The sequence below is a fragment of the Pagrus pagrus genome, assembly GCF_965226575.1.
Source record: "Pagrus pagrus genome assembly, chromosome: 18".
Taxonomy (NCBI): domain Eukaryota; kingdom Metazoa; phylum Chordata; class Actinopteri; order Spariformes; family Sparidae; genus Pagrus; species Pagrus pagrus.
In genome coordinates this window covers 12,892,124-12,905,973 of record NC_140202.1, presented here as the reverse complement: position 1 = coordinate 12,905,973, position 13,850 = coordinate 12,892,124, and the positions used below count along the sequence as shown (strand labels likewise).

The 13,850-nt window shown below is 41.4% G+C and overlaps 1 protein-coding gene across 1 annotated transcript; it reads left to right on the top strand.

Annotated features, from left to right (window-relative positions):
* The first annotated feature begins 12 nt into the window (after positions 1-12).
* Positions 13-13,098, top strand: lin52 (lin-52 DREAM MuvB core complex component). The gene is made up of 6 exons (XM_084380987.1): positions 13-90; positions 2,255-2,329; positions 2,426-2,463; positions 2,606-2,672; positions 2,825-2,908; positions 12,652-13,098. Exons 1-6 carry the CDS (start codon positions 72-74, stop codon positions 12,705-12,707), a joined length of 339 nt encoding a protein of 112 aa, XP_084237113.1. The 5' UTR covers positions 13-71; the 3' UTR covers positions 12,708-13,098.
* The last annotated feature ends 752 nt before the right edge of the window (positions 13,099-13,850 follow it).

Genomic DNA, 13,850 nt, shown 5'->3' with positions numbered 1-13,850 from the left:
ACGCCGCTACGCGTCAACTCCGAGGACGGCTGCTGTGATTGGCTGTCGTTCGTCACGTGTTTATTCTGAAGATGGCGTCTCCAAATGGAGGTAAATTCTAATTCCTTACCCTGCTATGCGGTGTATAAATTGTAAATTTGCAGTTAATACGGACTTTAAATCGTTAGCGACTCCTTTGTTGTTTTACACGAACATCCAGAGGCGACAGAAAACACATGTTAGAGCTGTATTTGTGCTGTTTGGGGTTGTTTTCCCCCCGCTGGCTACAGCCTTCACTAGCCCCAGTGTTGTGTCTGACCAGTGTACAGAGAAACACAGGAGGCAGAAACACTGAAGCTTTTTACAGTTTGACCCACAGAGATGAAACTGTGGGTGCTGCTAGCTACAAACATAGATACCCCCCGAAGCTCGCTGCTGTGCTTTAAACAGGCCGAATCACCCCTATTTATATCATGGGTAACAGTTACAGTGTTTTGTTTCACAACATTGGGACTAGTAATAGGTCTTACGTTACTGGCTGCAGTCTTTCACGCTTTACCTCCTACGTAATGTTATTGGTATTAACGTGACTACACACTATAGTTACGCTATGAGTCATGCCCTTGTTAGGCTGCAGTTGTCTAACAACCAAATCACATGAAACATAAATAAAACATACATACATCAAGACCAGGTGTTAATTTCCCTTAAGTACAGTTTTGAGGTACTAGTACTTTACTTGAGTATTTTCATTTTCTGATACTTAATACCTGTACTCCCACTACATTTCAGAGGGAAATAGTGAACTTTTTACTCCACTTCATTTATTTTAAAACTTAGATTACTACTCAATTTGCAGATTCTGATTAATTTTACAAAATATAATCAACAAATAAATGTGTAATTAATGTATAAGTGTATGTGACTTAAGTCCAGTCTTTAAAATAGGATGAAAAGAAAAAAAATATCATAATGTGACATGTAATTTACAATGTACATTTACAACCCTGCAGATAAAGTGTATATATAAGTGATTAAAATTCACTTTTACCAGCTGCAACATTAGAGTCGTGAGCATATAAATGCATCAGTAACTCCTATAATCCAATAATATTATATCTACATTGTTATCATTCTGGAAAATCATTCTGGAAAAAAAGTTGTGTTACTTTTAATACTTTTAGCAACTCTTATGAATACAGAAGTATTCATCTGAATACAAACACTAACTTGTACTACCATATAGCAGATTTTACAATGTATCAGTCATGTTTGTGATCATATAACTCCAAACATATGCCATATACTTTGGGTAATTTTTGTGTCTATAAGACTGTTGTGGTTTGGTCTACAAACTGTATCTTAACAGGGCTTGACACACACATTTAACAGTCAAATTCATAACACTGCCGTCGCAGATCCTTTGGCGGGATTTGGCTGATTTATTCTCACTTTAAACAAAATAACAAAATATTTCTCAATCTAATGTGAGTTCAAAGGCTTTACAGATGCCCTACTCTTTACGCATGTTTGCTGAAGAAAATTTGGGTATTTTGGGGGATAATTCACGTCGAAAGAAAAAATCTATGTCAACCTAATAAATCAGCAAATTGTGACATTATTTTCAATCAGCACGAGAAAAAAGCTCTAACAAACACAAAGTATATGACATAACTTACACATGGAGTAATGAAGCATGTCCAACATTTGATGTCTAATCAAACACACAAACATTATATGTTATGTTTATATATGGTATAATAACTTGTAAATTAACAACCCCTGAACATTTTCTTCAGAAAAGGCTGCTGCTCTATATTCTCTTTTGTTAATTGACTGTAGTGATACGTAACTACATAATTCTACTGGAACTTACCTGCTTAATGTTTGTTTGTGAAACTAAAATGTTAGATCATGTTTTTGTAATAGATGTGAACCACATCAGTCTCAGGAGAGATAAGTAGCATGCTAAACTTTAGATGAGGAAATAAAATATAGAGTAAAAAACATTGAAATGACTTGAAAACAAATTGTTTAAATTGGCACTACAGGGTTTGTTGTTTTAAAATATGATGCTTGGCGTATTTACAATATTTATTAAAAGGCCTGTTATTATGTTAAGCTATAGTGACATTTTGACATTTTCACCAGAATTCATCTGGTTTTGTTGCTCTGAGGTACATCAGCAAAAAATGTACGCACACAAATATGCAGTTTATACCTTTTCCTTAGAAAATGTTACAAAACCAAAGTACTTTCTGTGTTATTCTGATAGGTGACGATTTTGAATCGTCTTTGCTGAGTTTTGAGAAGTTGGACAGAGCATCACCAGACCTGTGGCCAGAGCAATGTAAGTTTACATCCTCCCTGCCCTTGTGTGTTTACTCCTTATTGAATTGTGTTTAATGTAATTATAATCCTGATTATCCTGTAATCTCTCATTCAGTGCCTGGAGTTGCAGAATTTGCTGCGTCTTGTAAAAATGTGAGTTAGATTCACTGTGGCTCGCTTTGATTTACAAACTAGATAATTAAATAGGCTTGATGTACTGTAATATTTAGGCCTGATCTATAAATCTGTAACGAGTTGTGTACTGAGACAACTTTGTTGTGTGTTAACATCACAGCCCATCACTAATTCGCCCCCCAAGTGGATGGCTGAACTAGAGAGTGAGGACATTGAGATGTTGAAAGGTAAGTGTACCTGCAACAGTTGGTGTTAAGATGGAGTATTTGGAACAGAAATAGTCTTAACATATAATCCTGTCAAATGGGAAAATGTTCTGTTGAAACTCGTTACATGTAGCTAAGAGCTCTGATTATGGGTGCTGTTATGCTTTGTGTAGAGTTGGGTAGTCTGACCACAGCCAACCTGATGGAGAAGGTCAAAGGACTTCAGAACCTCGCTTACCAGCTGGGATTGGAGGAGTGTGAGTACATGAACAACACAAACTATACAAATTACACTACAGACAGTATTTGTAAAGGTTAAAGGTGTTGATGCAAATTTAAATGTTTTTGCAAAAAAACACAATGAAAAATCTAACGGACAAGTATGCAAATGCAGAGATTACAGCTGCAAAGCGCATGATTTGAGCCGTATAGTTAGTCACAAGTTACCACTAGATGGTGCTCATAGCCTTTTTGTATCATGCCAGTGGATTTCACAGCATCTTTGTGCATTTTCACAATCAAAACCCAAACAGGCCAACTGCATAGGAGCTCATTTTTTTTCCAAAGATAGGATGAATAATGTTTAAATCGATTTATAACAAACTCTCCTCTACTCAAAGAGCAGGAAAAAGGTGACTTTGAGGTCTTAATTCAGGTCAAATGGTAGATTTAGGTCAATCTTGTTAAAATTGGAAAAACTGAAGAAACAAGGGCAGACCCACAAGAGCCCATACAACAAGTGCTCAAGCATTTGATGGATGCAAAATCTAGTTTTTAATCCATTCCCCGCTGCCTCCATTGTCATAATCCTTATGGAGTGTGGATTAGAGAGATGTAGCTAAGTGCTCATATTTTTCCAAAGAGAAAAAGGGGTATTTATTTTTCCCGTGGCGAAAGCACATAACCGATGAAGAATTGTGGTACAGCCCTCCTCTTACTGGGATAGAATATATAAATAAATATACATCTTCCCCATGTCGGTTAAATTCAACCAACATGCCTGTAGATAGCGCAGGCAACGTGATCTTATGTAGACAGTGAGTTAAAATGTTGCACTGCGGCCTGCTTGTGATGAACGCACTGCTCTGTAAAGCTCCATAAAGACAACCTGTAATTATGAATCAAATTATACCAAACGTAATTTGGAAAAAGCTTTGATGAAAACTTTTTAAGTATCTGAAGACATTATCAGATTTTAGGTAGGAGTGATTGAAATTCGCAAGATTTGCTGCAATGGTAAAATGCACAAATATCCGATTAGACATGCCACTAGGGCTGCAATTAATGATTATTTTCATAATGATTAACCTGCAGATTATTGTCATGATTAATCGATTTGTTCCATGTGCCCTCTTCAAATTGCTGCTTTTTGTCCAACCAACAGTCCAAAACCCAAAAAGTCTTCATGCACCATTAAAAATGACAAAGAAAAGCAGCAAATCCATCGATCGACTAATGGTTACAACTCTACATAGCACAGGAACTATGTAAGCCTGGATAAGACTAACTACATATTAAAAGGCTATAGATTGAGTTGCGTGTGTTTTATTTGCGTAGACCACAAGTCGCAGATTAATTTAGTTGAGAAAGTGAAAAAGTGTTTAATCTCCCTGACTTCCTTAAGCCTGGAGAAGCATGTTATGTGGCGGGTATAAAGATGTTAGCTGTCACAGGTGCAGGCCTGCAGGCTTTGCAATCATGTCATGTACCTCGGGATGACGGGACACAATGATGGTTATTATTGGTGTCGGAGCAGCCCTGTAATGGGTGCCTGTTTAATGCTCTCTGGTTTAATTTTCTCCTTTTCCTGGCTGTCAGGGGAGGCCTTGTAAATCTCAGCTACTTTTTCATCATGTTTGTGCACTCTTCAGTACCCGTAAACGACACTCCGCAGAGGCACGGCAGAGCGAGGGCAGGGGGACAGGATTTACTGCCCCTCCCCCTTCAACATGTGGACCATTAAAGAGGAAGCTGGTTAATGGGCAGAGCACAATCAAGGAGGGAAAACTCACCCACCCTGCTGCAGTGAGAGAGGGGACCAAACATTATTACAGGAACACCATTATCCCATGCCTGGAATGCACCTCAGCAGCACTAGTGTTGGCTTCTGCTTTTTCTCGCAAATTGTGTACATACCACCATGTTTGTACGTATGTATTTACATGGATATGAAGGGGGGATGTAACACACCCGTAACAACCCACCCTCCTCCCACCAGCACCCCTAATAATGGCTGGCCCTGTCTCGTCCCAGAGGGTTTTGACGCGTGCCTCTTCCTCAGGCCCCAGCTGTTACTCCACCCCATGATGAATGCCCCTGTCGTGGGCCACTGAGCGCGGGCATCAAGCCCCCGAGTCTCTGGGGAAAGCTGAGGATTCTGATAAGTGCTGTTATTGGAGGTAATTGAAAGCTGAGTGTTCCTTTGGGACGCACTGGAGGGCCTCAGCTACTGAGCACCAAACTGCTAGAGCTGGTGACAGTGCTCTATCACACTTGTGAGCTCAAGGCCACTGAATACCATTTAACACTTATATGTCCAGGACGTGCTGTTAATTAGAAGGTGTTCCTGCTTGTTAATTTAGATATTCTCTAACAGAAAGTGAACTGAAACCAAAGAAAATTACAAAAAAATGACAAGCTAACTACTGTGCTTATAGTAATGCCTTAACTCTAATAGTGTGATGGTGAGCCCTTCTCAAACCAGACCTTCCTCACTCTCACTCTCGTCCTGTCATGGAGTGTACTCCTGTAATCAAACCACAGCTGAATGAAGCACCTTACATTAAGGTGTAGGGCAGCGAAAGCATCAGGACGAACTTCCCTCTCTCCGGTAGAAACAGGAACTGTTATACCTTTTCGTAACCATAGTTTTGTATCAGTATCGTTCAGAAGCGCGATTTCTTTTTTGTAAACAGCTTCTCATTTTACACCCCGATGTTTATAAACTGCTTGGTTTTTGCCAAGCAGTTTATAAACATCAGGGACATAAAGTGCTGTAAAACTACAGCAATTTATAATCAAATTAACACATTTGCTGTCTTCTAGACTAGAGAAGGGTATATTTGAACTTGTTTATGTCTGTATGACATAATTGCATGGAATTTAATTGTATAGAGCGTCTTTGTACGTGGTCAGTAGACAGTATCAGTGTACAGAAGACTGGAGGGTTTGACCTATTTTCCACTTCCCGTTATTGGTCAAGTAATGTGGCGGACCCTTCATGTGGACATTGAGACGAAGTGGAAGTGGGTAGGGAGAGGATGTACAGGGTGGTTACAGATAGGTCCTATGTTTTCAGGGTGCTAAAGTCTGAAGTCTACCGTTTAGGCGGAAATTGTAGAAACATATGTGTCAAGAGTTAAAGTGAAGTGTGTTTTTGAGAGACTTAAAACAGAAGCTTCATGAGCTGATAACAATGAGAAAACTGCCACTCAGCAACAGTTATCCCACTGAAAAAGTGCACAAACAAAAAAAAACACATAAAAAAAAATGCATCACTACCCTTTATACCTTAGAAACACCATGTTACAATGATCAAAAACTTTGATATTTAGGTAAAAAGTGTAACACTCAGTGTATTCTGGGTCTAGGACCACCTGTTGTCTCTCATGTAGCACCTGTCGTCCACCGTGACGCCGCGCGGCTTAGACCCAGGCCTGACCCCTGTTGCGTCTCCCTATGTGAAGGTGAGACTGAAGGTCGCCCTGCCCTGACAGCTCCTAATGGGCCTCCGCAGTCACCACCTCCTCCTCCTCCTCCTCACCCTTAGGATCAATCTCCGACCTATTAGAAGCACGCCGCTACTGAATATGATTGCATTCACTGGGCCCCACTGGTGCTAATGTGCCTCCATCAATCCATCAGGCGGGCTGACCGCGGGGCGGGCGGTTATGAAGTGCCTGAGCTGACAGCCGCTGAATGAGGAACAGGGGATGCCTCCCCAGCACGACTACCCTTCCTCCTCCTCCTCCTCACCTCCACTCCTCCTCTGTGCTCGTCTTTTCACCTCTCCTCCTGTCTGAGTTGCGATGAATGGCAGTGTCGTGGTGCGTGTCTTTGAAGGTGAAACAAGGATCTGAGATGGTTCGTTTTTATCATCTTAATATTCAGTAACCTTGGGCCTTGTGTGGTTCGTTCTCTCAAATTGGCTCCCATCTTTTTAATTATGGGCCGTGCCATTTCATAATAGTCTCCCGCTATAGTGATGGTCCATCGCTCTGCTCACATTTTGCAACAGGAGGATGAGTGTCTCCTTCCTCTGTGTAGCAGGTTGCAGCTGTATCTGATGGAGCCTGTCCATATCTTGAGCAGGATCAGTGTCGGAGATGTGTGAAAGCAGAGGCAGACAGAGCTTAACACACACACATGCACACTCACACACACACCGCTCCTCAGTTCTGCCTGCCTGCCGCCTCCCTGAGCAGATCGGAAATGACACCTCATTTCCATAAAGGCATTAGGAATTCATTGGATTTTCTTTCCCAGCTAATCATAGTGCGGGTGTAAAACCTTTTAGGCTTTTTAATGAATGATTTTTGACTGATTGCCTATTAATAAGGACACCTCTTGAACAGGCATAGGCTGGGGCAGGGGTTGGGAGGTGCAGATGTGTTTGTTTTGGTGTGTGAATGCGTGTGTGTGTGTCAGCCAGGCGAAAATACATTGGATGAGGAGAGGAGGGGTGGGCCCTCTCGGTTGGGACATAAAGAGGAACCAGTGGCTCCCCTGGGAAATCACAGCTCGTGTCTGCATCTTAAATATCCCTGTGAAGTATCAATAAGTGGGTAATTGAATTTTGAACACAAACATGAGCGTCATGTGTATGTGTTGCAAGACTGAGGAGGGGGTGTGGGCTGTGTGCCGCCAAGTGTTTCTTTGCTTGTGTGTTTGTGTGTTTCATCTCCTCTGTGTCTCCCTCGTCCCCGGGGAGGAGGGCGGTGAAAGAGGATGTTAAATCCATTAAATAAAGCTTACAGGCCGTAATAGCTGAGCAGCGCTCCGAGATGGGCAGTGAGGGTCAGATAAGTCCTCTTAACTCTTAATGAAAGCGAATTGGGGCAGTCAGGGCATGGGTCCAGGACTCCAGTTAACCCAGGTGGTCATCTGTCTTCGGAGCTAACAGGGGTCCAGCGGCTCACCGGGAGCGTGCCATCGAGTGGGGCAGGCGGAGGCAGGGGGTTGCGGAGGGGGAGGGCGAAGTGATGATTACTCTCATTTTATACACAGGGGAGTAGTGAGGGGGGCTGGGAGTGGGCTGTGACAATGACACCCAGATCACTCACCGTAAACGAGGGAAAAGTGAGATGTTACACCACCGCGTTTCCTCTGCATTTACATTTGAGCCACCTGGGGTTTTTTTCCAAATGAAAATGATTTGCACGTTCAGAATGGACAAATTGCAGAAATGTGTGGGTTGCAGTCTGGTTTTACTGTATAATCTTGGGAAAAGGGCATCATCTTAAATAGCCTTGGGGCATATTTAGCTGTTTGTGTATATAGGTTAATCTCTATTGTTGCAGTGTACCTCTGCAGCAGTAATCAGGCCTAAATCTATAGCAAGAGGATTACTGGGCTGATGGAGGAGTTAGGGGGGTACAGGAGCCTTCATGCTGGTCTCTCTGCTAACATGTCCTCAGCCCTCAGCACATATTGTGTCTATTTAGGGATGAAAATGAATTCAGATTGCTTCAATAAAAAGGGATTGCAGTCAAACATGCAGAACATTTAACATGGGTGAAACTGTTTTATCCAGTATGTTGTGGCCGTGTTTACTGGTAGACTGTGATGGAATTTCCGACCAGTTCGGGCTAAATGATAATTAGATAGCAACAAATCAACAGGGCAAGGAGATGGCCCACAGAATCCATAAGGTGTCATTTAGTATGGATGGCAGTGGTAACAAGATGCTGATTAACTTAGTGCAAAATTAGTAATTGACCTTTCTAATCAACTAAACAAATCTCTAAGTCCCCCTAATCAGTATTGATCTCGCCTGTTGTATGACAAAGCATGTGTGTGTGTGTGTGTCTGTGTGTGTGTGTCTGTGTGTGTGCGCAAGTGTGTTGGTGTTTGAGGCTTTCTAACCTCATCAGTTTATGTACTTATTACAAAAATATACAATCAAATGTTGTAAAAATAACTTCTTAATAGATATGATAATCAGACTGACTCACTGTAACATGGCAGTGCAGCAAAGTTACAATTTTTCATTAAAGTCGGCCCTTTATCATCATGTTTTCTCCAACACATTCCCTCGAGAATTCTGTGGACATTTTCACTTGCTGTTTTGCCTTTTTTATTGAAGACATTTTGACATGTCACAGATGTAAATGATCATTGAAATTGTGGCTGAATCCCATTTAGCTGCTTCAGTTTCGGGGTCTAACCCGATCGTCGAGTTTCCATCCGAATGTAGAAATTTCTAGGGATGCACGAGGTGGACTTTTTTCTGCCGATACCAATAACTGCCACGAGGGAGGTTGTGTTTTCACCCGTGTCCATTTGTTTGTTTGTTGGTTGGTTGGTTGGTTGGTTGGTTGGTTTGTCAGCAGGATAACACAAAACTATTGAACAGATTTCCACAAAACTAGGATGGAGGATGGGTCTCGGCCCAGAAAAGACCCCATTAACTTTTAGTGCGTATCTGGATAAAGGGACAGGAATTTTTTTCCACTTCCACGAAAAGCTGTTTTTAAACATTTTGGTTAATTTCCAAGAGTAATGCATGTATCTTGAAAAGAAAAAAGTTGTATTTAGGTGGCTGTTATCTATGAGTACATTTTGATGTAGATCCTCAATCTGGTGATCTTAAATTATAGTTAAGTAGTTATGTTTGGTTTAAAATTTAGAGTGATACAGGGCTATCATGTTTGATATTGGATTAGGCTCGATTGAATTAAAGGGGACTGTTGGACCTTAGCGAAGGTATGCGTTCTACTGAGTGCCGTTCTGATTGTCACATTTTTTATTTAAGAGACAAGATCATAACCTGTAGTTTAGGCCCACCTAAACAGGTAAGACAGGGAAGGATGTAGTGAGCAAAGATGAATAGTGGGTGCCATTAAACCATAGCAGAAGGAGAGGGCCCAGCTGAACCTTAAACAAATGAAAACATAAATGTTTGTTTCTTGTATTTATCTGAGGAACATTACAGTTGTATAGCGGCTCCACACAGAGCTGATGTTTTAGTCGCTTCAGTGGATGTTAAAGTCGCATGCTTCATGTGCGTTTTGGTTGGCCTCATAACCAACACACCAAGCCCACCTTCACCTTGCCAAGCACTTTTCCCCGTAATTCTGTTTTATAAAAAAGGAATCATAAATTGGGCACTGATTTATGTTTAATGGGGTCTTTAATGTGATGATATCAATGATATTTCTGTCTGAGCAGGGAGAGGCTGAACTGAGCCGTAATTAATGAGACGCTCAGTGGGGCGAGGGGTCTCGGGAGGAGTGGCACAGCCATCCTTGATCTGTTTTACAGTTTGGGCTCATCAAGAGATGGAGAAAGCGATAACAAGAGAGAAGCATGACACCTTTAAAATCCCAAATATTAACTGCTGCCCTTTACCAATCCTAGTGTAACTGCTCCTAATAACAAAGTGACATCAGGGTGCCTGCGCCTTTAGGGTCATCCCAATGTAATTGCTTTCCCTCGCCTAATTTTTTGACGGCTTCATTTCAATCTAAAGCACCCTCTGCACATCCAGGGGTCCTGATGACTTTGTTTAGGGTGATTTAAAGAGACAGCAAAGTGCAAAATGAATCCATCCCATTCCAATTAGCATCATCTTTAACCTAATGAGGGACACCTCAAGGTGACGTGGCCCCCACGCCCAGATGCACCATTATCATTCCACACTGGGCAACTCATCTAGATTACTAACTGGCCCGGATTTTTCATTAGCCGCCATTGGCAGGGGGAGGCGGGGCTCCTTTACACCGGCACACAGGGACACAGCAGCCAGTCGAGATCCTGATCACATGCAGGCATCATAAAGGTGGATGACTTTCTACTAAATGCTCGTATAAAGTCAGTCTGCTGCGCTGTAGTCTTATATTTGTGTGACGTGCTGGTAAAGTGAATGGGGTCTTTGCAGCTTATAAAAACTGCAGTGGAGACGAGCCTGATCCTCCTCTCATCTTTAACAAAGAGTAATTACTGTACCTGCATGGCGCCTCTGCAGGCGTTATGATGCTGCTGCAGTAAAGTCCCCACAGTCTCCATAGTGACACAATGGTTTGTCTTTCACAGAAAAGCCTCAGCAGTGATTGCTCTCCCGGTGAAGACCAGTTTCACAAAGGGCCTTCAGCAGGGACAGTTCTGTTGGAGGACTCTCTAATGCACAGAGTTTACACTCTTGTACAAAGACATACTTCACTGGATCCCACATCTTCAAATTGCTTTTTTGTCCAATCAACAGAACAAAACCTAAAGACTCTTCATTTTGTATCATAAATGACTAAGAAAAGCAGCACATTTTTCCCTTTAAGACGCTAGAACCATGTTCAGCAAAGGATGTTAGACATTCTTGCTTGAAAAATAGCTGAAACGATTAATCAATTAAAAATAGCTCGAGGGACAGTTGTATCCAGAGTATTACCTGAAGTAGTAGTTCCCAATTTTTTAGACTTTTTCTCTTTTTTTTTACGCTTGTGTCCTTTTAAAGCAAAGCAAATCTCCATACATATTACTGCCTCTTAAACCTTTTAGTGCAGTACTGTATCTGTTAACTTTTGAGTCATTTTCCCGTCACAGATTTTCATTTCATTTGAACTTCTTTCCTAAGCTTGCAGGACAAAAATCCTCCAGAATTTCCAGGAAAATGTCAATTATTATAGAACAATTTGGTTAATACACCTTAATTTATTGTAGCATAATATGTTATTTCAATCCCATTAATCATGGTTAGAAAACCACTGGCCTGAAGGGTTAATTGTTATAATCATATTTCAGAGTTCATCAATAAGGATTAGTATGAGACAAGTAAATCTAGCAACTCAGTTGCCCAATCGAGCCGGAAGCAAAAGAGAACTCAACACAATGTTTGTTCTAGAGCTGATGATGGACGTAGTGAAGGAGTTCTGATCTCTGTTGAGAGTTGCACATGCTCAGTACCAATTGTACACTCACAATGGTGGAAGGTAAAGACGTTGATGTACTGAAGTGCAAGCGCATGTTTCAATTACCCTGGAAGCATTAATGTTAACATTTTGATGTAGAAGAAGAATGTTTGCTGCTTCGCATCTGTGACACACTGTGTCCTTGTTCTGATTCATTTACTGAAGTAAAAATTAAACATGACAGTTTACTTTAGTGTTTGCTGTTATTTGATGACCACTCATACATTGGATGATTTATATAGGGGCAAGTAAAAACTGACTTTCTCACCAACCTGGTAGATTTCTGACCAACTGGCCCCAAAGTGAAAAAATAACATGAATGATTTTTTCCTCTTGCCTGTTATTAACTTCTAGTAAATGCTGTTATTTTGCCTGAAAAGTGCTTTCCTTTTTCTTACTTTGCTGGTCATTTGTGACTTATTTCAGACATGGCCATATTCTGTAATCACAAGTGGGCTGAATAGAGACATTCTGCCTCTATTCCCTCTCTTCGTGGTGAATTGCACACACACGTACACACACTTTCATGCACGCGTAGGTCCAAGTGCTTGTACCTCACTACGTTGAGACAGCAATCAAGCAAATCACAAGGCTCTTTGGTAGCCACGTCTCCATTTTATCTTGTTTTCAATGTCCTGAATGAACAGATGTTTGTATAAATTGCCTCCCTGTGTGACAGTGCAGATATTAAATACATGCTTTGCATTTCTAAACAACAGTTCTGCAGGCAAATGTTGTGGCAAGCCTGGCAGGGTTTTTTTTCCTCATTTTACAAACTTGTCAAAGATTTCTGGAAAGGTATAAAACAAAGATGACCATGAATTAAAAACAGGCCTTCTAACCTCATATATGTGATGTTGTGTCTTCTTGTTTTACAGCCCGGGAAATGACCAGAGGGAAGTTTCTCAACATCTTGGAGAGGCCCAAGAAGTGACATGTTTTGTTTTTTTGATTTTGTTTTGTTATTTTGTGCAAGCAATAGGAAATGTGGGAGTACGCAAAGAATCTGATATATGCGTTAAACATGTTCAGTCCTTTTCAACAAAGTTCAGAGACGTTGTGCTCAAACTGTAAATCGGAGCAAAATGCTCACACACACTCACTCACTCACTGACACACACAAACAGTGATGTCCTTGTGCGCCTGTTGTCCTATAGATAGATGCCTTTACATTTATGGAATTGATTTATTTCTTCCTCAATTAATTTTCTCTGTAGCTTGTAGACTTGTTTGATCAAATGTTCCCTATTTATTCTTATTTCTACTTTAAACAAGAAATACATGTTTTGCAATTTGTGAAGTTGTATAATAAAGTTTTAAACGTAGAGATGATTGCCTTTTATTTAAAATACCTTTGAATGATTAGGTTTGCAGCTAACTTTGGTGATGCAACAGTTATGAGAGACTGTTCAACTTTTAATCAGGGCAATAACTTCATGCCTCTCATTCCACAAAGTGCAGCACCTCTCCGGCTGTGGACATGTAAGGAGCTCCGACGTGAGAGTGCTTTCCCGGCTACCAGGGCATGTTTTCCATTTAATGAGCATTGGAAGCAGGGTCCCCTACACAAAACATTGCGTAAAAATAATATTGCTCATTGTCATCGCCGTTAATGAGAGTTGACATAATTACTAGGACCATTTCTTTTCTAATTAGCACACTTCGGCCTTGTCGGAGCTAGCGGCCGGGCAAAAAGAGAATCAGACAGGCATGCCGAATGGGAAACAAAAAGAAGTCCATCCGCCATAATTAGGTAGGACAATGCCTCGGACTGTTCTCGGCTGGAGATGTCGCTGGGGCTCTGGCCGCTCACTCCCAACAAGTTACACTTCTCCCCAGGCCGCTAATAAGCCCCTAATCGTCTTTCCGATTCACACGGACAGAGGCCGCCATTGCCTCAGTGGCTTCACCCCCTGCCTCTCACACAGGGACCCTGGTTCACCCCTTAAGAAAATTATTTAAACAGTTCTGCAAGATTCAGACAGAGTTTGTGGGTCTTTGAACACAGCATGGCCTGGTAGCGGGGAGATGGGGGCCAGATAGTACACAAAAGATTTAGCTGTGTCCAAATCATTCC

Excerpts from the sequence above, each read along its gene's own strand:
- lin52 (XM_084380987.1), top strand. Across the intron at positions 2,330-2,425 it reads AGACCTGTGGCCAGAGCAAT|TGCCTGGAGTTGCAGAATTT; the intron begins GTAAGTTTACAT and ends TCTCTCATTCAG. Across the intron at positions 2,464-2,605 it reads TTGCTGCGTCTTGTAAAAAT|CCCATCACTAATTCGCCCCC; the intron begins GTGAGTTAGATT and ends TTAACATCACAG.